The sequence below is a fragment of the Phyllobates terribilis genome, unplaced genomic scaffold (genome assembly GCF_046119375.1).
Source record: "Phyllobates terribilis strain yellow unplaced genomic scaffold, ASM4611937v1 Scaffold_3__8_contigs__length_932513732, whole genome shotgun sequence".
Lineage (NCBI taxonomy): Eukaryota > Metazoa > Chordata > Amphibia > Anura > Dendrobatidae > Phyllobates > Phyllobates terribilis.
In genome coordinates, this window is record NW_027362763.1 from 372,497,928 (window position 1) to 372,525,371 (window position 27,444).

General features: G+C 38.4%; 2 protein-coding genes across 2 annotated transcripts in view; one reads left to right on the forward strand and one right to left on the reverse strand.

Annotated features, from left to right (window-relative positions):
- The window catches only part of MCPH1 (microcephalin 1), a 373,975-nt gene that overhangs the window by 137,020 nt on the left and 209,511 nt on the right, over positions 1-27,444 (forward strand). The window contains exon 12 of the mRNA XM_073675396.1: positions 7,641-7,718. Within this exon, the coding sequence (XP_073531497.1) occupies positions 7,641-7,718 (78 nt within the window). The remainder of the gene's footprint in view (positions 1-7,640; positions 7,719-27,444) is intronic.
- Positions 17,980-27,444, reverse strand: part of ANGPT2 (angiopoietin 2) — a 41,603-nt gene continuing 32,138 nt past the window's right edge. The window contains exons 6-9 of the mRNA XM_073675397.1: positions 25,763-25,864; positions 24,243-24,409; positions 21,670-21,800; positions 17,980-20,236 (exon numbers count right to left, since the gene is read on the reverse strand). Of these exons, the coding sequence (XP_073531498.1) occupies positions 20,064-20,236; positions 21,670-21,800; positions 24,243-24,409; positions 25,763-25,864 (573 nt within the window). The 3' untranslated portion in view covers positions 17,980-20,063. The remainder of the gene's footprint in view (positions 20,237-21,669; positions 21,801-24,242; positions 24,410-25,762; positions 25,865-27,444) is intronic.

Genomic DNA, 27,444 nt, shown 5'->3' on the forward strand with positions numbered 1-27,444 from the left:
GATTATTGGGAGGTGGGGGGTGATATCACTGGGACTGGGGGATGGTGGGTTTGATCACAGGAGCAGGGCATTTACACTGAGCCTGCTGCTGCTGTGATCACAGTCCACCGGCTGTCAGAAGGAGAGCAGCAGCCGGTGGATGAAGACGTGGGAGAGGGAGCAGAGGGAGCGGAGGTCGGGGTGCAGGTATGAAAGTGGAGGGGGGGGCAGGGTGGAGTGGAGGGGGGGTCGGGGGGGAGCGGGGGCAATACTACCTGATGCAGATCAGCGGCGGCAGCAGGCGATCCACGGGGGGGCAGCTGCAGAGGGTCCACGGGGGGGCAGCAGCAGAGGGTCCACAGGAGGCAGCAGCAGAGGGTCCACAACGGCCGGCACCCGATCCATGGACGGGCAGTTGCGGCCATCATTAAAAACTCCCTCCACATCTGATTGGGGCTAGTATCCATGTGACGCTAGCCCCCCAATCAGATCTGGGGGGAGGGGGGGACAGAGGTGACACTCCCCCCAGCCAATGGCTGATGCTGTAAGCATCAGGCCATGCCCAGATTTAAATATTACACCAATTTTCATTGGTGAAATATTTAATTCATACCGATTGGCAGTTTCATTAAAAGTGAAAATGAAACAGCCAATCGGAGGGGTCCCAGGCACGGGGGGGTTAATCCACCCCCCGGGGGGTCGACTTCAGGATGTCCAGTTGCAGTAGCAACTGTGACACCTGAGCGACCCCGCTCGCAGGCGCTGCAGGGGGTCTTTCCCTCCATGTCACAGACGCTGTGACATGGGTCGGGAACGAACTGTTTTCCATGTCACAAACGGTGTGACACGGGTCGGGAAGGGGTTAATTTGTTGAAATCAGCTTTCCAAAAGTTCCAGGTTTTTACATTTCCCCTTTTGAATGTTTTATTGACTATTACATTGAAACTTACCATATTATGGTCACTGCTTCCCAAATGCTCTGACCTGTAGATATGAAATTGTATCAGGTCTATTTGACAGAACCAGATCACCTCCCCTGGTTGGTTCATTTACCAGCTGAGAGAGGTAATTGTCCTAAACTGTGGATAAGAGCTTGCAGCTTTTAGCACAACCAGAATATTCTGTGTCCCAATGAATGTCTGGATAGTTAAAATCCCCCATAATAAGGACCCTATTGTTATTTGCTGCCTTTTTAATTTGTTGCAGCACTTAATCCTCTACCTGTTCAGCTATATTAGGAGGCTTGTAACAAATTCCAGTTAGCAGCTTTCCATTATTTCCATCCCCATGTACATTTACTCATACCGACTCTACATTCTCGCAGCTCCCCCCAATATAGTAATTGAGCTCAGGTTTTAAGTTTGATCTTACGAAAATACACACCCTCCACCTTTTTTGTCTTTCTGTCCTTTCTAAATGTAGTGTATCCCTCTACGTTTGTCATCCAGCCAGGTTCCAGCTAGGTTTTCCTTAATGCCAACCACATCGTATTCTGTTCATTTTGCTTGCGAGACGTTTCATTTGCCAGCAGACATTTAATACTATTAGTACCTTTATTACTTTTATTTATTTACTAGGTTGTGCCAGATCAGGACTGGGCTCCCTGGCACTTTTCCCCCTATCCCTTGTAACATTTACCCAGGTATGTACTTCTCTATCCTGATCTTCCCCACCTCCACCCTCCTCCATATCACTGGCCCCAGCCAGCGCAAGCTCAGTGAGCTCTAAACTCCTCTCCAGGTTTACAATGCTCCTGAGTGTTGCTAGATGCACATTTAGATCCAGTATCTGGGCTTCCAAACATGTGACTCTCTGACATCAAACGGCTGTTCAAGGCATGCATGCATCTCACAAGACGCACACCTGGTAGCATTGTCCATGGAGCACATACTAAATGGGGATAAACAGTACAGGTAAAAGCAGAAATACTAATTGAAAGCTAGTAAGAAAAATGCCAAAGTATGCTCTTGTGTCAAGCTATATTATTGCATTTAATTATGTACTTATCTGCCTCCTCTGTACTTAAATGCAGCATCTACAACGCTCAGTAGCCTAGCTAGGTAGCTCTGCACTTGTAGTACTCCCAGTCAGCCCAGCACAGGTGATTCTGCTAGAAAATTCTAGAACAAACAGTTTTGCGCACACACACACTTGGTCCCATGAACCAATTACAGGCTACCCCTTTTTTTTTCTACCCCCTTTTTTTCTCCTTTAGACAGCAGTAATCCACCAAGACAAACAGATAATTTCCCAACAATTTCACTAGTTAACACAAACTATGATATTGCGTTTAACTATGTACTTATCTGCAGCCTCTGCAACGCTCAGCAGCCTCGCTATGTAGCTCTGCACTTGTAGTACCAGTCAGCTCAGCACAGGTGATTAAAATGAGCGTATTATGAGTCTAGCTTCGAGACGGACTTATTTCAATATCATAAATCATCAGATAAATAGAAATGACTCTTTTTCATAATGTTATCAAAATCTATATTTATTTATACATAAAACAATATTAAAAACATTAAATCGATAAAATGTGAAGAGAGATTAAAAGATACACTTCCGGTGACAAATTGCGTACTTTAAGAATTACTAATACTGCACAAAATCTCTTTTTCACTCCTGGTTACATATAATCCCTATTAAACAATATATAATAATTACGGTCATATACCCCTTCTGAGGAAGCTACGTGAAACGTGCATCAAGGGGCTCCCGGTGGCACTGATTATATGGTAAATGGCCTTTACTGCTATTGAAATATTGCCTACTATCTTTGGGATATTGTTTGTACTTTTAAATATATTGTTATACCACTATTGCATTTGCACTATGTAAATATCCTTTACTCCTATTGTAATATTGCCTGCTGTATTTGGGACACTGTTGGCACCCTTGTGTACTCGTACCCTTGTTTACATTACTGCACTTGAATTATGCAAGTATGCCCACTAGGGGTAGATGAGGGCTTTATCCAAAATTTTGCTTTACTGCTGAACTACTACACACCAGCTGAGTTCTTGTAGCATGGCTGTGATCAATCAAGCAGGAGTACAGTCCAAATCTTTACTTATAGGACATGGCTTGTGGGTAGAAGGTAACAAATCTGTGAATATGCATTATTATTGTCTGTTACTGGTAGTGCTTTTGAAATTAATTGGCTGTTTGAATATTTTTTTTCTGCCTAAATTAACCCCTAAGTGACCAAGCCAATTTTTTAAAATCTGACGTGTCACTTTGTGGCAGTAGCTCAATAATTTTAAGACTGTTTGTTTTTTGTGGCACGTTATACTTTAATGGTAAATTCATTTAGATTTGTTTTGCGTTCTTGAAAATATCTGAAATTTGACAAATGGCAAGTTTCAAACTCTGAATGTTTATACCTTTAATCCAGATAGTCGCACCTCATGAAATAGTAACATTTACTTTATATCTACCTTACATCAGCATCATTTATCAAATGTATTTTCCTTTTGTTAGGATGTTAGAAGGTTTCAAAATTTGGCAGCAATTTTTCATTTTTATTTTCAAGGAAATTTACATAACGTATTTTTTTAGGGAATTATTCAGTTTTGAAGTGACTTTGGGGACCTATATATTGGAAACCTCCCAAAAGTTATATCATTTAAAAAAAACACCCTGTAATATATTCAAAACTGCTTTCAGGTAGTTTCTTAACCCTCCAGGTGCTTTCCAGGAATTAACGCAAGTGAAATGACAAAAATTAAAAATTATATTTTTACTACAAAAATGTTGCAAACGTCTAAACATTCCACTAAAGCTGACAGACTTTATGGCCATTACTTGGTCTTGGATTGCCATTACAACTATCAAGACCACACAGTCACAATATAAGGGTTAAAGAGAGAGCCCCCATGCTCATTTAAGCATTTAGATGCCTCTGTCACTGTTGACATCTACAGGGTTAAACTGCAATGGTCGGTGTCAACGCTGATTGTGGCTGATGCAGCATGATGTCCGCTATAGTGACTGTGATTTATACTTTATATCAGCTTTTGGGCCAAATCCTTAGTGATGGCAGCCCATTCTTGCCAAATCGGTATTTGGAGTTTAACACAATTTCTGTGGTTTTTTTTGTGCACCCGCTTTTAGAGGATTAGCCACAGGTTATCAATGGGATATAGAGTTTCCTGGCCATGGATCCAAAATTTCAAAGTTTAGTTCACCAAGTCAGTTAGTTATCACTTTTTCCTTGTGACGTGGTGTTACATCATGCTGTAAAAAGCAATATTCATCACCAAATTGCTCCAGGATTGTTGGGATAAGTTGCTCTTGGAGAATGTTTAGATCCCATTCTATATCGTTGGCAGTCTTCTTCAGCAAAATTGTGAGTGACCCCACTCCCTTGGATGAAAAGCAACCCCAATCATGAACGATCTCAGTGTGTTTTATTGTTGGTATGACACAAGACTCCTGGTAGTGCTCACCTTTTCATTCATTCTTCCAGCTGTCCCAAACAGTCTGACTGGGACTTTACCCCAGTCCTCTGCAGTCCAATCCCTGTACTTCATGCAGTATGTCGTAAAAGCGATCACAGCTTAATTTTCCCTAGGGGGATTAAAAAATATTGAAAAAACTAAAATATATAATAGTTAAAATCACCATCCTTTTCCTAGTTTTAAAATAAAGAAATAGTAAATATATTTAGTATTACTGTGATATAAATGTCCGGTCTATCAAAATATAAAATTATTTAAAATGAAAACAAAAAAAAAACCTAGTTTTGTTATTTTCAGTCACCACCATACCCTATAAAATATGGTCAAAAGTGATCACTATCTCATATGTACCCCAAAATGATATCAATGAAAACTACAGATCAGTTCACAAAAAAACAAGCACTTTCACTTGACGTAAATTTTTTGCTTTCAAAACCTAGTGATACAAATTTGGTATCGCCATAATTGTACTGACCTGGGAATTTGAACGCTATAAAAACAAAACCCAAATTACAGTAATTTCACTCCATTTAAATGTTTTTGCCCTTTTTTCAGTATCCTTCAAACTACAATTTGTCTCCTAAAAAACCAAACTCTCGTATGGCCATGTTGATGGAAGAAGTTACGCTATTTCTCTTGAAAGTAGAGAAAAAAAAGCGAAAGATCCTCACCATGCCTATTTTTTTTTCTTGCCTGTTTTGGTGTGAGAAGACAAGTGGTGCAAATATGGCACAATTTTAGTTGCAACGTTTTAACCATAATAAATGTGGACCATGTGAGTTCTGTTTTTTTATTTAGATAGTAGTCACTTTGAGGGCATATTCCTTTACAACTAATTCTACCAAATGATGGTGAATGGGGTTAGAACAAACAATTGGATTGCTGTGTTCTTTTAAAATAATGTTAAAATCATTACAAGATGATTGCATGTCTTCGAGTGCATCCCATCATTAATCTCTGACATCAATATGTTTTCTTTCCTAATGACAGCTGGATTGTTTATTTTGCTTGTGCCACAAATTAAGCATCACCCGCTGAGTTGCAGGCTTTCACATGCTTTTTAAAGCTGGGCATAAATCAGTGACAATTGGTGCTAATTCATTCCAAAGCCCAGAAATGTGCTAGATCTCCCATGACCTGAGAGTAACGATTTCCAAGCAAAATGTACTCTGCTTAATTGGCTACTAAAAAGGGGTTTTAGAACTTGAGGAACATGTTAAAATATCAGCATATTTTTGCTTTTCTGAAACAAGCCATATAAAATGTTTTGTACTGCATCTCCTCTCCTTTCTGTCAATTAAACTTTCTGGTATGTTTCTGAAAACCTCTAAACCTGTAACAGCATTGTGTTCTACAATTGATCATTGATCATTTTTAACCCCTTAGTGACCAATAGACGTCTTTTTTTCTGACCTGCGATATAAGAGACCAGCGTTCCCTGACTGGTGACAATCCTGTAGATGTTAGCTGTACACTATAACTGACAACTTGCTGCATCAGCTACGATCAGTGTTGGTACCGACTATGGACATTTCACCCCTTAGATTCTGCTGTCAATAATGACTAGAAATCAAATTCTTAATAGTTAACAGAGTGTGGGGGCTCCCTCTTTAATCTCATCGGCACCCTGAGATCTTGAGCGTGTGGTTCTGATGTTTGCCTTGGCAGTTCATGGCCAAATAACGGCCTTAGAGTCTGCCGGCTATAGCGGCCAGTTCAGAAGTTATCAAAATTTAGGTGGTAAAATTAAACTTATTCATTCTTGTCATGCCACTTTCCATTACTTCCTGAAAAGAACCAGAAGGGTTAATGAACTACCTGAAAGCCATTTTAAATACGTTGAGGGGTGCATTTTTTTAAAATTATGACTTTTGTGTGGTTTCCAACATATAGGACTCCCAAAGTCACTTCAAAACTGAACAGGTCCCTATAAAAATAAGTATTGTAAATTTTCTTGAAAAAAATGAAAAAATTACTGCTACATTTTTAAACCGTCTAAAATGCTAACAAAATAAAACCACACTTTACAAATGGTGCTGATGTAAAGCAGACACGAGGGAAAGGTTATTCATTAATGTTTTTGTGTGGTCTTACTATTGGGATTAAAGGGATAGTCATTCAAAGTTTGAAAATAGCAATTTTTAAAACATTTTTGTAAAATTTTAAATATTTTTTATAAATAAACGAAAAACAAACCTAAATTTACCATTATAATAAAGTATCATGTGTCACAAAAAACATTCTCAAAATTAATGCGATATGTTGAAGCATTACAGAGTTATTACTACATAAAGTAACACTGGTCAGATTTAAAAAAATTGGTCCGGTCACTAAGGGGTTAAGCAGCACTGATTGGAATAGAGTCACAGACTGCTTTAGATGGGTCTTAGGCCTTATTCAGACATCAGTGTTTTTTCACGTACACAAAAAATTGGTGCAGTTTTTCACGTATGGATAAATAAATTACGAAGCTTCTATCCTTTGAAATATTAAACATGGACAGCACACTGATTGTATGCTGAGGTTATCCGTGTGCTGTACATGTTTTTTGACACATTGACTTGTATTGGCACTTTTCAACCGTGCTGCTGGAAAATAACGGACATGTCAATGTGATTTTTGCATGGACACACGGTCCAGGAAAAAACACAGACCTATGAATAGCACCATAGATTATAATGTATACATGTAAAAAATATGGATAGAACACCTTACGTGAAACACAGACATCTGACTGAGTCCTTTCTAGTGATGAGCACAAGTGCTCGTTACTCGAGTTTGCCGAGGGTGCTCGGGTATGCACTGGGTAGCGCGGGTACTCGAGTGAGATGTTCGTGTCCCAGCGGCCGCATGTTGCATGGCTGTTAGACAGCGACAAAAAATGCAGGGATTGCTTGTGTTTGTCAGGCAATCTCTGCATGTTTTGTGGCTGTCTATCAGCCGCGAATCATGTGGCTGCAGGGACTCGAACATGTCACTCGAGCACTCGCAATACTCGGTGCATACCCGAGCACCCTCGGCTAACTCGAGTAGCGAGCCCTTACGCTCATCACTAGTCCTTACAGATTTTCTGCTTTAAAGCATCTTTATAGATGTCTTAAAGCACTCACATTTTTAAAATGTTATAACTAGAAATAAAACTGTGTAACTGTTATTAAATACACTATCTACTCATGGCCCTTTTTGTTATTATACATAAAGGTACTGTGGTCTCTAGAACGTGGGAACTGGATTCCAGAGGAACCCTACGAGCTGTCTGATCATTTTCCTGGAGCTCCTGTAAGTCTTCAATTTAGTTTAACAAGCAATTTTGCCCAAATGATTTGCTTCTTATATTCAGTACAATAAGCAGTTCTGGAAGATTGTACAAATTGAAATTCACACTGCCAGTCAACAATTTGATGTATCTAGACAATTCAAAATCCAGAAGCCTATCTCCTAGTACTGGTATTTTAACCCCCTGTTTTTTTTCATTTCTATTCCACAGCCAATACAAAGCAGTGTAGGAAAATGGAGAAAGAGTGATAGCTCTTTTAAAGTACGATTCTGTCAGCACAAAATGACTGTTCAAACCAAGCCTAGGCACTCAGTGCACCACTGGTATGGCCAAGTAGTTCAGTGTACCTACTTGTTTTTCATTAATCTCTCTTCTGTGACTCATGCAATGTCAGAGTTGTTACAATTAAGAAAGAGGGGGCTGCAATAGATGCAAAACAATTAGACGGAAAGGTGCACTAATCTTTTTGCTGCCTCACCAAGGGTGGCACCAGTTCTTGGTTTGAACAGTCATTTTGTGTAGACACAGAATTTTTCAAACCACATACATTTTCTTGATCTCCTATGACCCAAAAGTAAACTCTCTTTAAGCCAAATGTCCTCTGCTTAATTGGCTGCTGAAAAAAGGTGTTTCAGAACTTTTTTACAAATGTGTTGAAATATCAGCATATTTTTGCTTTTCTTAAGCCCTCCTCTGCCTCCTGCAAAATCAGAGCTTTTAAGCAATGAAGAGGGTAAGAGAAGGTATATTGTGCTCACAGACTCTTTATATACTTTCTACCTTTTTAAACTTGCTATATCGTGAGATAGATGTGGAAGAGCTGATTACATTTTGTAATCGACCTTGTTATTTCCAGCTTATAAAGTTTTTATCTAAATTTTCCCTTCAGCCACATGGGTGGGAACAGATTCATCTCAGGGGGTGTGTTCTTTTTCCACCTCTGTGATACTGACCAATCATAAAACAAGATGTGTCAGAGGTGGAACAGAGAAAAAACAAAACAGAAGAAGGTCAGACCAGGGATTCTCAATGTGAGTAATCTTCACTGCTGATGCTTCCTGGTTACTACAGCATGAATACAGGAGGAGAGTAGCAGTTGAGCACATATTTAACATAAAAATAGCCGTCTTTGGCAGTCTAAACCATACCCACCATTGGTGGAAATAAATCAAATGATCATGTCTGTCTGCCGAAAAGCCAGCCAGCCAGTGATTTCATTGGTTGACTGTATGAGAGTGTGGTTTTGGCTGCCGTGATTTTATGTTAAATGCAGTGGCATGTAAAAATTTGGGCACCCCTGCTTTTGTGAGCAGTTAAGCTAGTTGAAGATGAAATGATCTGTAAAAGGCCTAAAGTTAAAGATGACACATTTCCTTTGTATTTTAGGCTAAAAAAAATTGTCATTTTTTACATTTTAAAATTTCAAAAAGGAAAATGGGCTGATGAAAAAGTTTGGGCACCCTGCGTGGATATTTCCTAGTAACACCCCCTTTTGAAAGCATCACAGCTTGTAAACGCTTTTTGTAGCCAGTCTAGTCTTTCAATTCTTGTTTGAGGGATTTTCATCCATTCTTCCTTGGAAAATTCTTCCAGGTGTGTTAGATTCATGGGTCGTCTTGCATGCACTGCTATTTTTAAGTCTAGCCACAGGTTTTCAATGATGTTCAGATCAGGGGACTGTGAGGGCCATTGTAAAACCTTCAGCTTGCGCCTTTTGGGGTAGTCTGTTTTGGATTTTGACGTGTTTAGGATCATTATAAATTTGTTGAAGCCATTCACTTTTCAACTTCAGCTTTTTTACAGATGGAGTTATGTTTGCATCAAGAATTTGTTGAAATTTCATTGAACGCATTCTTCCCTCTACCTGTGAAATGTTCCCCGTGTCATTGGCTGCAACACCGCTCCAAAGCATGATTGATCCACCCCCATGCTTCATGGTTGGCAAGATGTTCTTTTCCTGAAATTCTGTGCCCTTTTTTCTCCACACATACCTTTGATCATTGTGGCCGAAGAGTTCTATTTTAACCTCATTGGTCCACAGGACTTGTTTACAAAGTGCATCCGGCTTGTTTAGATGTTCTTTGGCATACTTCTGACGCTGAATTTTATAGTGAGGACAAAAGAGAGTTTTTTTTCTGATGACTCTTCCATGAAGGTCATATTTGTGCAGGTGTCTCCAAACTAGAACAATGTACCACAAACTCCAGAGAGTGCGAAATCTTTCTGAAGGTCTTTTACACTCAAGCGGGAGTTCTGATTTGCCTCTCTAGCAATCTTACGAGCAGCTCTCACTGAAATTTTGCTTATCTTGACCTCCACTGTTCCTGTTAACTGCCATTTCTAAATTACATTTCGAACTGAGGAAAGGGCAACTTTAAAACGTTTTGCTATGTTCTTATAGCCTTCTCCTGCTTTGTGGGCCTCCACCAGAGTACTAAGCAGCTTCTTAGATGAACCCATGGCTGCTGATCTTTTGGCACAAGGTTAGAGGAAGGCTGGGTTTTTATAAAGCTGGGAAATTTGCATCACCTGGCCTTTCCGAACGATGATAGTGAACAAGCCATAACCCTAACAGGCTAATTAAGGTCTGAAACCGTGGTCAAAGTTATCTGAGCACACAAATCTCCAAGTGTACCCAAACTTTTGCATCAGCCCATTTTTCTTTTTGTAATTTTTAAAATGTAAAAGAATAAAACATATATATATTTTTTTGCCGAAAATACAAAGGAAATGTGTCCTCTTTAACTTTAGGCCTTTTAGAGATCATTTTATCTTCAACTTGCTTTACTGTTCACAATAACAGTAATTTTGAGCATGGGTGCCCAAACTTTTACATGCCACTGTATGTGCTCACCTGTGGTGAACACATATTTGATAAGGATCCCTTTGGGATCCAAGGAAGCCGGCTCTTTTTGTTGAGCATAGCCAAATGATGCAGCTCACCAAAAAGGGCCAGGCCGTCTATTACTAGCTCCTACAATGATTTGCACCTCCTGCTGCTGCTCTCCTCCTGTTCCCATGCTATATGAACCAGGAAATATAATCTTTGAGGATTTGGTGCGTATTTTGTATCTACCCCCTTCGGGACGCTGCCTGCCTTTATAATTGGCGAGCATCATAAAGGTAGAAAAAATACTCGCCCCTGAGAGGAATCTGGTTACTGCCCATGTTGCTGAAGGAAACATTTTAGGTAAAAACTTTGAGTTCATATTTCGAGAACGACCAGGTCTTTTGCAAAACAAAAAGAAATGTGCGGCAGCTCTGCAGCCCTTATCACATAATATAGATAGTGTAAAAAGTAATGAAAGGTTGTCTACTTTGGCAGAGAATTCCAACAAATATTTCTTTTAGCTCTCTAGAAGTCTTTGACATTGACTTGATGATTTTCTTTCCCCACTGCATCTTAATAGTATGTAAACTGATTGTCACGGATCGATTGTCATGTGACAAGGAACACTCCTTCATAGGCACCAAATTTCTGACAAACTGTTTCACATTATCTTTAAGCAATGGTGATAATGTTTACTCTTATTTTTATTACATTTGAACCTATTATGAGGTTGCATACTTACACATATTGCACATAGTAAGAATGATCTTGGGGATTAACTTGTCTAAGGTTAGTGAATACTGAAATCTACTTTTCAGACTCCTTCTTAACAAAGAAAAAGTTACACTGTTGTTTATAGCTGAAAGGAAACTATGAAACGGAGTCTTAATTCCTGGCTATTAAGATAGTTATGCAGTTATTAGCTCGAGTACCTCAGCAGGATATTCATTAAAACTGAAAAACTTTACAACTACAAAGTCTAATGGCTTGTAAAGGTCAAAACATTAGAACCACAAAGTCATCAGACAAGCTTATACCATAGACTCTTGTATTATGGTAATGCTATGAATGGTTCAACCTATTATTTCCCAAGAAACATAGAAAGAATAGACAAAATGCTTCTCAAAGTAAAACCTAGAATTAATAACAGATCTTTGTTTTTCCATTAATTCAGTCCATAATCTGCTATTGAGAAAACATGTACCATGTAAACCATTTAACTTTATTTGTAACTTTTTTCTGCTTACAATAGTAGGTTGTGAATATGTTAAATTATTTCAGATGCATATTACATCTTACTATTGGTATCATTGTATACTTTGATCTTGTTAATGTTTGTTAACTCTGAGGAGATGATTAATAAATAATACAAAATACTTATGGGTAATATTGGAAAAGATAATTAAATGGCATGTTCTCTACTTCTAAATAAAGATCAATGAGCCCAAAGTGGTGCAAAAGTGAAATAAAAAAACAAACTGTTATGTACCGGACAGATGTCGCTTCTTTGTACTGCTGCCAACATACATGCCCAAGAGCCAAACCGTTAGCAGAACAAAGGAGCCACAACGATCCAGTAGATGAGTATGGGTTATTTTTACTTTTCCACTACTCCTGAGCCTCTTTTAATAGTTACATTATTATTTCATGACTATAAAATATAGTTAGTTACTAGCGGTCAGGGGCTTAAGAGGCAAACACAAAACAAATGGCAGAATAAGTCCTTAAAAAACACATGGGTTTTCCATGGTTGTTATTATATACATACAGCAGTATTAAGCTGATCAGCTGTCAGTTCTCACACAGAAGAGCAAACCTCTGAATTATAGTTTCCAGAAGTTTTGGGTGAGATACACCTATCTTCTCAACTATGTAATGTACATGTTGTATGTGGTGTATACCTTCTTGGAGAGATACCAGGGTAGGGTGGATTTTAATCTGCACTGCTGATTTTCAATACAATCCAACAATAAGGATCTCAGGATAAAGTGTTTAATTTGTCAACGTGTTTCTGAGTCTATCTGGCTCCTTCCTCAGGACAACCATTATGTATACCTTCTTGGAAGCGTGATCATCACAGCCCATTATTAATTCTTATAAGCATTTTCCATGTTACATAATCTTTTGTTTTTCAAACAATTAGCCTTCAAAAATATATTACACTCAGATGGGCAGGGCAAAATGGCCATGTACTCTGGGACCTAATGCTGCTCACATTGACCATCTTACACTAGTGTTCAGTACTTCCGTAAAAACATGACCAGCCTCTCCGTACACTAACGCAGACTCAAGCACTTTTTAGCACTGTATGTTCAGTGCTGGATCTGCTATTTTTTAACCTTTTTACTGAAGATAGATTTTGTTGCTGTTTTTGAAGATCACACAAAGATATGGAGTATGGAAGATACTCATAAACTACAAGTTGACTTAGACGTCCTTACTGCTCGGCAATCTACTCATGTTAATATGTAAAGTTGTGTATCTTTGTACTATTATTCTGCATAAATCATTTGTCCTAAAATGAGATAGATATATATATATATATATATATATATATATATATATATATATGTATATATATAATATATATTGTGACGGGTAGATACCACGCATGGTGATGTTAAGCATCCTGCTACTAGAGGGGTTAACAGAGTACAGCTGAGGGGGAATGGCCAGGCCTGCCACAGAGAGACTGAGTAGTGTCAGTCCTGAGTTGGGGAGCAAGCTTAAAGGATGCAGACCTCTTCACCAGGCTGATGAGGGTTCTGGGACTCTCTCACTGCAACTGCAGCTTGGTTGCTAGTGGTATCTACAGGAGAATGTAGTGGAGAAAGGAATTAACTGTTGTTTAGCAGAAGCAAGGATTGAACACCATGTCTGAGGACTGGACTCGTTCTTTCGTTCTACCCCCCTCTGTCCTCACTGCACTAGAAGGTAAAGTCTGTGACACTGTAGATCGGGGACAGCTGGTGAGAGCATTGCTGTTGTGGGAGCATAGAAGTGTGCTGCTAAAGAGACTTGATCTGTGCTGTACTTTGCTACTAAGAAAGACTGTTTAAGAAACTGTTTGTTACTGGAGCCTGTTGCTCAAGAGATTTAAAATTGCACTGGCTGTGCGGCTTCATTAAATGCTACTGTTCAACTGTTCATGAGGACTCTTGTCAAATGTGTCTGGTCAGCAAGTGAATCCATCTACATGTCTGTGCCTGAGGGTCAATACTCCTGTATGACTGAGAGAAACTGCAGTCTCGCCCCTATCTAAACCTAGCGGCGTGCACGTAACAAAATACATCCATATTATATATATATATATACATATATACATACAGGGTGGTCCAAAAGTAGGTGGACAGAAAGTGTAATAAGGTTATGAAGGGGGAGATTTATCAAACATGGTGTAAAGTGAAACTGTCTCAGTTGCCCTTAGCAACCAATCAGATTCCACTTTTCATTCCTCACAGACTCTTTGGAAAATGAAAGGTGGAATCGGATTTGTTGCTAAAGGCAACTGAGCCAGTTTCACAGATCTAGTTTTCACAGATAGATCTTCCCCAAATCTGTGTTCTTTTCAGATAATTCAGATAACACATAATGGCAAATAATTTAAATACAGATCAAAGAAAATGGATTTTAACAGAGTATTGGAAATCTCAAAATGCTGAAACCGTTAGAGAAAATTGGGTTGAAACATTTGATACTCAAGCCCCAAAGAGACAAACCATTTATCGCATTCGTGACAAATTCAATGCCACTGGCTCAATCCTTAATGCTCCAAAAACTGGTCGACCCAAAACAGTCTGTACAGAAGATAATAAACAACTTGTTGCTGAAACATTTGTGCAGAGTCCAAAAAAGTCCACCAGAAGAGCCTCTTTGGAATTGGGAATTTCACGAGCTTCTATCATGCGAATCCTGAAATCTATTGGGTGGAAAGCTTATCGTTCACGTCTAATTCATGGTTTATTGGAGGATGATCCAGACAGGCGGCTGCAATTTAGTGAGATTATGCTTAACGAAATTGAAGAAAATCCAGTAATTTTAGATAACATTATGTGGAGTGATGAAACTTCTTTCAAATTATCCGGCCATATTAACAGGCATAATTGTATTTACTGGTATAATGAGAACATGCATTTAACATTAGAGCAACAACTAAATGAACCTGGTGTCAATGTTTAGGGTGGTATTTCAAGTTTTGGTGTTTAAGGACCAATATTTTTTGATGGAACAGTCACAGGAGATAAGTATCTCAAAATTCTAACGAAACAAGTTGTTCCCCAGTTACAGCAACAGCCTAATTCAAATAACCTTTATTTCCAACAAGATGGGGCCCCTCCACATTATTCAAGAGTAGTCCGCGAGTATCTTGATGAAAGATTTCCTAATAAATGGATTGGCCGCAGAGGCCCACTTGATTGGCCGGCACGTTCACCAGACTTGACCCCAATATATTCTTTCTTTTGGGCAGTACTCAAGGACAAAGTTCATAGTCGAAAACCAAAAAGTGTCAGTGATTTGAAAAATTACATAAGAGATGCATTTCAAGAAATGAATACCCAAAGAGACTTGTAATGGAAAGCAGTTTGAGCACCTGCGTTGATATAACGTAAGGGCTTTTGTATTATTGCTTAGAATAACATTTAATTGTCAATGTTATGCTTGTGTTAGTAAATATAATTTTATATATAAATCAAAATAAATGTTATTTTTTTCTGTCCACCCACTTTTGGACCACCCTGGGTGTGTGTGTGTGTGTGTGTGTATATATATATATATATATATATATATATATATATATATATATATATATATATATATATATATATATATATATATATATATATATATATATATATTATGGACATATCTGGGTGTACTAGTAGGTCATAGACCATACTTTCTATACTTGTGAAGGCATTGTCCTTCTTTTGGTTTTCGATACATAGAAGGCATTTTATTGGCTACGTGTGTTATGCGGCGATGAAGGCTTAGGACTTCCTTGTTCAATACTTGCATCATCTGTTGTATTCTAATCTTTCTGCCATTATTGCACCCTGATAAATAAAACAGACTATCCTTGTTTCCAGATGACCCTTTTAACTCTAAGGGTCATCAAGACCTGCTGCTTATTGGGAATGAGTGCTCATTTCCTGATTATCGACCTGTTTATACAGGTCGGCAATTAAATGATATAGGTACAAAACACTCGTTCGTCTGATGAGATGATTTTTAAGGAGGCTTAAAAATCAGTGGATTTTTAGGACTTGAAGGGATTCTTCGGGACTATTTTATTTATTTTACTATGGGCTTAAGAACTAACAGGCATGTATAAAATTGTAAAGTGCTGCGGAATATGTTGGCACTATAAAAACAAAAATTATTATTATAGTATTATCTGCCTGTTCTATCTGTCGCTGGCTCAGATCTGTCATAGACTGCTCCTGTTGGCAATTTTGCTGCTTCACGTCAACAGTGCAGCTCTACCTGGCTGCTATGTCGACGGGACGTGACTGTCGGCGTCATGCTGATAGGCAGCCAGCTTCATGAAGTTTGGCAGTGGGGAGCCGGCTGTCAATCAGCATGACATTAAAAGTCACGTCCCGTCAACCGAGCAGAGTGGAAGAGAAACAGCTGCTCTGACAACGTGGCATAAGTGGATGAGACCTGGCAGAGATCGGTGGTGGGTAGCACAGGCAGGTAGTTAGCAACTACCTGCCTGTTAGTTGTTAGGCCCATAGTTAAAAAGATTAAAATTGTCCCAGATAGCCCCTTTAAAAATCAGTGTGCTCTGCAACAGATCGTAATATGTCAATAGATGTACTACTAATGAAGTCATGTTCTAAGTGCACAGAACAGATTATATTAATGAATGTTCACCAGCCTGTGTAAACAGGCCATTAAACCACTAGAAATTGGCTTGCATGTAGCTGATTGGTGGACGTTTAACAGCCTCTGTCATCCAATATAAATGTGCCCTAACACAATTACTGTATATGCTACCCTTCCTTACCTTTAAGCTCTTTTATGAGACTTTATCAGTATAAAAGGTTAATACAAATAAAGCTGAAACTCTCCATTTAAATATCCCTCATGTATACACTCTACCTTACATACAGCATTCATTCGACCTTGTATGTATTTAGTTAAAATTAAGTGCCTGAATTGTTATACACTTACAGGGATCTTAAATGCAGTCTACGGCTCAATTCTTAGTTAAAATGGCCCTATAAAGGATATACAAAAGTAAGACCGCAGAATCCACAGTTCATCCTAGGAGGATAACTGACCTGGCCTCCACTAGTAGCTTACACCAAGTGGATAGAGGCTTAGAACCTCCAATTTTCCCTTACTGCCTACTTGGTCCACTATCTGCATGCAGTTAGATGTTAACCTCTCAGGCTCTAATGCTTTCCCCAGAGGTATGTTGCACCTTCTCTGGTCTCCTACCCTCTGGTCTTCTTCTTCACAGAGCTATACTCCAGAATAAAGAACATATCTAACTTCATTATCACATATTAAAGTTGATTTGGATTTTGATGCGGTTTGGACCTTAATCTTTACTGAAATTGTTCATGGTTTTTTTTCTTTATATAAGCTTATGCTTGCTGTTCTGCAGACTATCCCCACCTTTGTGTTAATATAATCATCTATATATCGCCAGCAAATGTTCTCCCTATTCACCTCTTCTTACCACTTCTTACAACTCCTTGTTGTGGGCTTTTAGTTACTATTGGCCATCCTTATTATTGCGCTGAACAGATTGTGAACGGTCTTATTCTGCACTAATATTTGATGACCTCTGCATAGTTTTTAAAGATGTTCTAATATTTTAGTTGCTACATGTCTTATTGTATATATTATTTCTTTGTAATAACTGTGGCGGTTCCACTGCCATGAATTTGTCGATTAGAGTGGTACTCATGTCCTGAGGACATGCCATAATTGTATGGTATATGCAGATTGCACGCTTACCTGTCTCAAGAACGGGGGCCCCTGTCCTGCCTGGTAATACGTCTCTTGTGAAAGCAGACATGGCCGTACATGCCTGGCGCTCACTATTCTGTTTGCAGCTTAGGAAAACTGCTGCTGCCAGTCCAGTGCAATAGACTTTTATATCTGAGGCAGACAGGCAATTTACACTACAAGGAAGACAATTGTCTCTTGGCCAAGCATGACAAGTAAAGGCCCAGATATTTTCACAAAACTTTGTAAATTACCCTTAGTAATTTGTTTTTGTCTTAAAATTTTTTTTTAAAATCCTAGTATAGAAAAGTTCAGTTCCTAATTGGTATAGTGAAAATATTTTTAATATTTGTCACAACATATCATTAAGAAATCTAGAGAAACGACTGTCGGCAATGCAAAAAATTCAAACTCATGAGACCGGCACATTCTATGAAAACAGGAAAATAAATAATTAGTCATTTATTGAAGTTGGTCTAGGTTTACAAAAAAAGACTGTTCACAGAGGACATACACTTCATATCTATTTATATCAAAATATAATAAAAAATATGTATAAAACACAAATAAAATGGATGTTGCATAGACTAGATATTTCAGAGAAAAATGCTTTAATATGCAGTTGGCTGTAATATAGCAAAGTATTTTTGCCACTGCAAGCTGTGAAATTTTGCAAACACAAGTTAAAGGGTTTTTTTGGTGGATAAAAAATAGGGTGGTTTTTTTCTGTTGCTTTTGATAAACACTCCTACTTTTGCCCATGAGTGATCCCCAGTATTGCAGCTTATCCCCTTTCACTTAAATTTGGATGAACAGCAATACAAGTCATATGCTATACAGAAGAATGGCGCGGATTCTGTATAAAATACTGAATAAATCCTTTATTATTTACTAATTATGTAAGATTTCAAATGGTTATGATAATACAGAGAAATAGAGGGGTGCTCTTAAATTGCTTTAATTAGTCAGCATGAAAATAAGCAAGTTTGCAATTGACTTGCTTTTTCTATCTACTGCCATTCTTCTGCAATGAAAGATTTATTCTTTTATAGTGTACAGCTGGTTTACATGGAGCCCGCCCTCAAGTGCCTGGTTAAAAAGTGGGCAGCTGTTACATTTCTGGAGAGGGTTAACTCTTATCATTCCAGGCCGCTCAGTTAAAAAGTGGGCAGCTGTTACATTTCTGGAGAGGGTTAACTCTTATCATTCCAGGCCGCTCTCTATACAGCAATTAGCTGCTCACCTCCCTCCTCTCATCTTCTGAAGAGATGGTTATAAATCACCAGCCGGACAGCTTTCACACCAGGTCCTCCTAAACACAGCTCTGTGCTCTTGTCCAGAGCTGTGTACTTGTTTAAATGCCCTGTTATCTCTGTGTGCAAGTATAGGGATAACCATGTAGACTCAGAACAAACCACTGATAGCTGAATGTGTTATAGCAGAACTTGTGCTTGACTTTATAGTTCTACTAATACTACAGTTCTATTCACCAGAGCTGTCCCTTAACAAAGAGAGCCCGCCCTGCCAGAAGTAGACTGTAAGGAGACTCCATCGCTCTGAACTGCTCAAGAGGGAGCTTGAGAATACCCCTTTAACATAGGTTATTATAATGTTCGGCATCATTTTTTGGCCTGACTTTACTTAACCTGCTACTCCTGCTATAATTGGTTTGTGTGATGTGTTTCTTTTTCAGTCTCTAATGTTTTATAGAATTGTAAAATAATCCAAATTAATGTACACATAAAACCTTCCTATACGCAGCTTTAATTTAACAGGTCATCCTGAAATCAAAGTCTGATGACTTTTATTGACTCCCCCTCGATCACATGAAACTATAGCTTCACACATTATCCATGTTTGACGCTATGAACAGAATTATTCTTGATCTTTTGTGAACTGTTATATGTATCTGTAAATATAATCTCATGTACTATATCAGAAACCTTTGTTCACCAGTTTACTTATGAGTTATGCAGGTCACACAAACCATTCAACCTTAGCGAGAAGTCAAGATTCGTTGGCAATTTGAATCGTACCTCGGTTACATGTGGAATTTGCATGTTTTTTTGTGTTTTTTTTTTACCATTAAGTAATGGGATTACCTATAATAACCTAAAATATGTAAACAGGTCATAAAATATAATCTGGGCTACTCTTATTTATATGCTTAACACATTATCAAAATCTGTATACAGTTAATTTACAGTCTTTATGTACACCACATAATACAAAACATAATACAAAGTGGTTTGCAGGTAGGCTGCCATGAAGATTGCAAGTATGTGTCACCAGAGAGGCACAACTTTGGGTTTCTGTATACTTCACAGTTCCAGTTATTTACATCCAAATAAATGTTGCGCACAGCAGAAAGTTTCTCAAAGGCCGTGTCAAAGCTGCCTTGAAGTCTTACAGAATTCTTCCCTTTAGTAAAGTAGTCCACTTTCTAGAGTATCGTTTCTTGATTTCCAATCAACATGGCGGCAGGTATGACTTTTTAATCATGTTTTTTAATGTTTATTGATCTTGCAACTGTTTCCATAATGTAAGGAACGTTTTAGTTTTGTATTTGAAAGTCAACTGGTCGAATCATCATTGTTGTCGCTTTCAGAGAATACCCCGATCCTTTCCAGTAGTACCATTTGATTCCATTAAATTTATTTGTATTCTGCCCCAATGAGTAATACATCCCATTCAAGTTAGAAGGGCCACAGGCATCAAACCACCAACCTGGAAGGAAGGACACCAAACATTTTAGTTTAACTCCATAATTCATTGGCTATGTAACCTATAACTTAATTAAAAATTGTAAAAAAATTTGTCTTAAGTATTGAAACCTATTTTATTAAATGTGGAACTAGTGACTCTTCACCAAAAATCTTTCTCAAGCAAATAAACACATAAAAAAATCTCTTCCTGCAGTTACCTAGGTAGGAGTCTGCTTCAGAGTTACCTTGTGGCAACATTCAAACCTCCTTGTGGAAGTTCAAGGTAAATTTGAAAAGGAGTCACTTAGATTCCGCTCATCAAAGTAACCCGTGCCAACCCGACCAGGTGCAGTATGAACGCTGTGGCAATTTTTCTATCAGTCTGTTGAATTGAATTCACCCATCAGATGAGCAGTGATGAGAGTTTAGCAAAAGGATTCATGCTGCTCTGGTCCATCGTCCATCGACAGCCCTGCATCTTGGGCCCCTCTTTGCTTTGACTAAGCTTCACGGGATGTCATGACATGCATCACGACATTATAAGGCCAATGGGCCCCCAGAATGCTGTCCAAAGATGAAGGCTGCACTGGTCCAGTTAACACAGGGAAAGTCTAGACCTTTAGTATCGACACATTTTAGGATTTCTTAGCAATTTATTTTAATTTACTACAATATATTACTAGAATTTATATGATCTAAAACCATTAGGATATGTGCCCACAATCCGGACGTAGCAGCGCTTTGGACGCATCATGTTTTTGCTGCGTTGAAAACATTGCATTCTATTGAACTTAGTTAAATCCGCATGAACTGAATCACTGAACCAAGCGGATTTACCGCATTCAATACATTCTAGTGGTCAAATTTCTGTTGCGGAGACTAGCGACTCTACAAGAGAAATTGACATGCTGCGGTCCTGAAAGACGCGCCGCATGTCAGTGTCCGCGGGTGATCCGCAGCCTCAGATGCACACATAATGGACATGGGCTTTCTAGAAATCCCATCCACTATGCTGTAACATTTGGATGATACATAAATAGCAAACCTCAAACGTCAAACCTGCAGCATTTTCTGGGCACATACCCTTATAAACTTGCTTGAAAATTAAGTAAACGAGACTTAAATTCAGAAAACCTATTTTAGGCAGGGACGACACAGCAAAAAAAATCACACAATTGGCGTAATGCAACCTCAATGTTTCTTTATAGGAAAGCAAGTTCCCAACTTACGACTGACTGCTGGGACGTTGTTTACCAAAATCTTTAGTTTTTTTCTTTTTTTTTTAAATAAATTTGCAACCACAGTCGTCTTGTAAAATCCAAGCCTAAAAGAGAGATTCTGATTTCACAGCTCAGAGGCAGGCACAACATTTCGGTCATCTCAAGTTCCAAGTAAATAGCTGCATGCAAATGCCAGTAAAAATAGGAAGACCATAAAATTGAAAACCGCTCCTACCTCCTGTCGCCATTTGTGAGCACTTGCAGATGCATTTGTCATTGTCTGCATCCCTTGTGCTAAACTCATTTCCTGGTTGGCTTATACTGTTTATTTTGCCCGCTGTCCCAGTATATCCTTTGAGGTGAATCCTGCGGTAATTGAAAATGGAAAGAGAATTGGTGTTGGAAGTAAAGTGTTTTGCTGGTTCACATTAATGGAAAAATCTATCACCGTGTATACTGAAAAGCTTTCCGTGTCTGGCTTCATATTGAATATGTTGGTTCCTGTATCCTTGTTTTTTCCAACTTTTAGATATTGCTTTCTGTTATAAATGTGTATTATTATCCTTGAGTGAAAGGCTTTTCGCATTTACTGTTTACACTACACTCTTATAGACAGATCATCAATTGTAACATTACATCAAGTGTAAACTTGTCCATGAACATAAATGTAGAAACAAGCTGATCCTCAGAAACTTAAAGTGCCGGAGCTATTTATAGACTCTCCATCCATGATGTATCACATATTTGCTTATATTTCGAGAGGAAATGCTGTCTTAGCAGCCTAATCTTTGGCATTTACTGGGAAGTTGTGCTATTGGCTGACTGTAATGACCCATCGGTGTCCTTTGCTCCCAAAAGCATTTGAGTGTCTGATGTTAAAAAAAAATATAATAATAAGTTCTAACTAGCACCAAATGACAAAGATTTAGGTTCGACTGAAGATGGTAAATGCTGAATGAGAAGAGTATGAATAAAATAAACTTAGATCTGTCTTTTTGATCTTTGTTGGGACTCCGGAGCACGGAGAAGTAGTCTGGTATGGCTTGTGGGCAGGTAGTTTTTTCTATATATGCAATTTAAAGACGTTGTCCACCACTTTTACATTGATGCCCCATCTGTAGGATACGGAATCAATTTCTGATCGTCCTGGGTCCCACACCTGGCACCCCTGCCGATCAACTGTTATTGATGGCTGCAGCTGGAAGTGCTTACTTGCGGAGCTTGGCCGTCTAGCTGTACTGGCCACCGTGGGTTACTACACATCCGCCTTCCATTGAATTGAATAGGAGGCGGCTGTTTCGTCACTACAGCTAGGCGGCCAAGTTCCACAAGTAAGCACTTCCGGCTGGCGGCTACCACTGCCGGCATTGATAACAGCCGGTCGGCGGGGGTGCCGGGTGCGGGAACCTGGCCGATCAGACATTGATGCTCTATCTTCTGGATGGAGCATCATTGTTGAAGTAGTGGACAACTTCTTTAATAATTTGCTATGTAAAATATGTAGGAACATAGGTAACATAGGGAAGCCACATCAAATATGTCGTTCACATTACTGTTATTTAGAGATGGGCGGACTGGTGGGAGTTGGAGTTCTGGTACCTGATTCAAACTTTATTTCAAGGTTCTGTTAGGGTACCAGAACAATACCTGAACTTTAACCAGATCCCGAACCCCATTGAAAAAAATGGTTAACCGAACTGTGAAAGCAAAAAAAAAATCCATCTCTTTCTGTCTCTCCCCTGAACTTCCGAACACGTTGACGAACTTCCAGACAAAGTCTGTACTAGGCCTTCAGCCCCGAACAGTCACTGTCCGGTGCGAACAACAAACATGTGTTTGATTCGCCATCTCTACTGTTATAACACTGCTTCTATAAATGTAACCTGTCCTTTTATGGTACATAAATAACCCTGCATTTACACATGGAAAAAATTGTTGGTATCTTTCTGGTAAAGTAAGAAAAACCCACAATGGTCACTGAAATAACTTGAAACTGGCAAAAGTAATTTTCACTTTAAATTACTGAATATCAACTAACAAAAATCAGACTTTGTTTTTTAATTGTGGTTCAACAGAAAAAAAAAAGACATAATTAAATTCTCTATCAGTATGTCTTTGGCATATGGGAGGAGACCAGAGAACCCAGAAGAAATCTAGCAAACACAGGGAGAACATAAAAACTCATTGCAGATGTTGTCCTTGGTGGGATTTGAACCCAGAACCCCAGCCCTGATAGGTTAACTACTGATCCACCGTGCTGCCCTGATTTTAAAGGGTTTGTCCAGAACTGTTTATAACCTGTTGATAGACAATCTCGTATTGATGACATTCTATCAACTGGCGCCCCTATCATCTGATGACATCTGCTCTGGCAGCAAGTGAAAAGGATAGTATGTGGCAGTGGCCAAAAATTAATGTATCGGTCTGTCCCATGCATGGCTTGTAACTAGCCACTGCCGGAGCTGATTTCGGCTGATCACTGGCGGTGACTGGTGTTGTGCTTACATCCACTCCCAAATCTCCATTTTCATGTTGATGACGTATTCGGTGAATAGGTCATCAATCGTTAAGCCCCAGACAATCTCTTTAATGCCATATTGGTGTAATATATGACTTGTTATTGATGTGTGGAGTAGTTACTATTTTTTATGGCATGTTGTGTAGATTTGTATTTGAGTTCTTTATTTTACTTGTGTGGCAGCATATAAAAGAGCTGCCGATTATGTAGGCAAACACTTTCTATTCCATCGCATACATGTTATCTCATTTCACCTACTGCCTTTCATACCGTCTCTTACAGATTCTCACCTGTATTTCTGGGCCTCAGTTCCTAAATAAAACTGGTCATAGAGTGAATAGGCTTCATTTCCCTCCCAGTCTTTAAGCTGTATCTTGAGAACATAGCGCTGTAGATTTGTTAGTTGGGAGACCAGCTCATTGCCCAGCCAGTATTCTCCAGATGGGTCGCCAAATCCCTAGGAAATAATTATCATTTCATAAAGAACTATTAATATCTTCATCAAAAAATAAAACAAATGTTCGTGCTTAAAAGGTTTTCAAAAACTAAGCTGCAGCTTTAGAGAAGGCTTGTCTTTATTTTTTCAAACCATGTAAAACATATATAAACATGAGTTTATGGCGAAAGTTATTGTCGGACAGTGGACAATCTATAATTTTACTTAGAAAAGGTTTTTCTTAAAGGAAATCAACCTATAAGTTAATAGATGATAAATATGTCCACACTGTAGGTCGGACTGCAGGACTACATATTCCTGTAACAAAAAGTCTTTCAGAGATCTTGTATCAAACATTGAGCTTAATTTCCCAGTGATTTATTTAATTTAAACCTGACAAATGATCATGGAGATGGGGCTTAGCCAAAAGGGAGGGGCTTAACATGATTTCTAATAATGACAGAAAAATGGGGGCGGTGTCCTGCAATTAATTGCCTTACAGACATTGTAAATACAGGAATATGCAGATAGGGAAAATGACTGCTCTCCTCGGACATGTATATGTACACAATTATATACAATACTTTTATATTGCAGAAGATGATTAAGGGAAGATTTGCTGGGAGTTATTGCTATATGTTTTAGTTTTTTTATAATATTAAAAGAATTGTCCACCTTTTGGGACAATTTTTTATGTAATTATATTTGGTGCTATCTTTTTTGTAATTGGGTTCCCTCAAAATTTTTCAATGTTTGACTTTTGTTGCCTATGTATTGCAGTTTATTGCTGGTTGCTGAATAAGTTAACCAAAAATATAAGGCTGGTCATACACATTACATAGCTGTCAGCCAAAATATGCTTTGGCCAATCGTTCAGCCGACAGCCATCTTAACCGACTCTCCCATACACAGGAGCGCTCCTATGTTTTCTGTGAGAAAGCTGCCAACTTATCTCTGGGAGAACAATGTGATCAGCAGTCCGAAATCTGACATGAACGATCGACATCTTCCCCGACCATCTGTTGTCCGGTGCCTCATACACTATATACTGTCAGCCAAACCCAGTGGTATCAGCAGGTTCGGCCAACGTTGGTCTAATCTGTACGGAGGCTTAAAAGTCTGACTGGAGAGCTTGTAACTCTTTATCTGTCTTTTTCTGAGCTCCTCTCAGCTGATTTATGACCACATACCAGGTCATAGTTGAATGTGCAGGACACAAAGAGCCTGTAAAATACAAACTTTGCAGAATTTTTAATGGAACCCAATTGCAAAAGTGATTTTTAGCCCCAAATATGTGCAATTAAACAAAAAAAAATAGAATTACTTTGTCCCCATTGACAAACCCATGCTAAAAGTAATTGTCTTTTTTGCTACCTTTTTATATTCCTTCCATGTTCTGTGGAAATCCACGCTGCCATCAAAGCGTTTTTGAATAATGGTCCAACCACCACCGCCATTTTTCATGTCACAATATGTCTGTAATAAGAGCATACATAATTTTTTTTATTATTATTTCAATTTCACGTAGAATCGAGCAGATGATCATTTTTTATTAATCCGCATGCAAAGTGTTAAATGCAGAAATGAAAATTTTAACTATCTTTCATCTACATTGATCAAAACATAATGACTGCAATTTTGTACATATTTACATGGTTCAGGCCGTCCTTCCTGTCTATATATTTAATGCGAACATCTAGAGCCCAATTCAGAATTGTAATTTAGCTTTTTTGGTTGTTTTCATTTGCACCTTATTCTTCTTTTCGTTTGTGCCTTTTTTATTTATTTCATATGTCTGCCTGGTTATTTCTTTTATGTCTGTAATTGTGGGCTGTTTTTGGGTTTCCAGGTGTTTTTAGGTGACTTGTGAATTGTGATGGTCGCAAAAATTTTGTGCAAATGTGCTCCATTCCTGCCTTGAGTGATTTTAGGATAATAAATAATAATAATAACTGAAATTTTATGTGAACATTTTGAGACATTTTAGCAGAACATGCAACTTTCCCGCAAAAAGTCACAAATAAAAAGTTAAAGACAAAAATGCAAAAGCAAGTCTATGGTCCGTGAAAAACACAGACAACACATGGAGGCCATCCATGCGCCATCCGTGTTTAACATTTCAAAGCATAGGAGAAGTTTGCATTTATTTACTTATCAATAGGTGAAAAACACTGATGACACAAATATTAAACACTGATGACACCTGTATCATTTTTTTGCAGAAAAATGTAAAATACTGACGTCTGAATGAGACCTAAGTGTGCAAATTGCCTTTGTACTGTGCCCCTGCTTGATATCCACAATAGTAGAGAGATGGGACGTCGTTCTCACCACAGTTCTGTTTTTAAGCAACTTATCAAACTTTTTTGAGTTTCTGATTGATGGTTACAGTTTTGCCTGGTTATTTCCTGAAAAAAATATTTACTATGATTTTATTTTTAAACTCTATATTAAGAAGTGCTAAACTGTTATCAAGGACCGAACATTTTATTCCTCCCTCCGCCTGACACATGGCCTCACATTTCTTAAGCCTTGCCGGTTAGGAAGCCATCTAAGCAGCTTAGGAAAAAACAAGAGGGAATTCTGGAAACAAAATAAGGCACTTGTCCGGTAGCATCTTATGAATGCAATGTGAACAGCATAAACAATGGAAAATGAAAACAGGATCTCCGTTTCATAGTTTCACTATATGACTTTGCTCCAGCACACAATGCCATGGGATGCTGATAAAAACATGTTTCTTTTAAAAGAAAAAAATATTACATCATTTGCAAATGTTTAATCCATGCTCATTATTTCCATGTTGAAAAGTGTTTTTAGATTTTTACTGAACAAAATAAGTATAATATTGAAATACAGTCTTTCAATAATACCCAGAAATTTCACACCCACATAAAAAGTTAATAGCAAATGGATCTATTCACAACCAATATATGTTTTCACATTATGGGCCCCATTTATTGGAATTTTTATTGTTAAATTTGCACCTTTTTTAAAGCCTCCTTCACACATCCGTATTTGCTGTACGTGTGCTATACGTTTCTTTCACGGATACC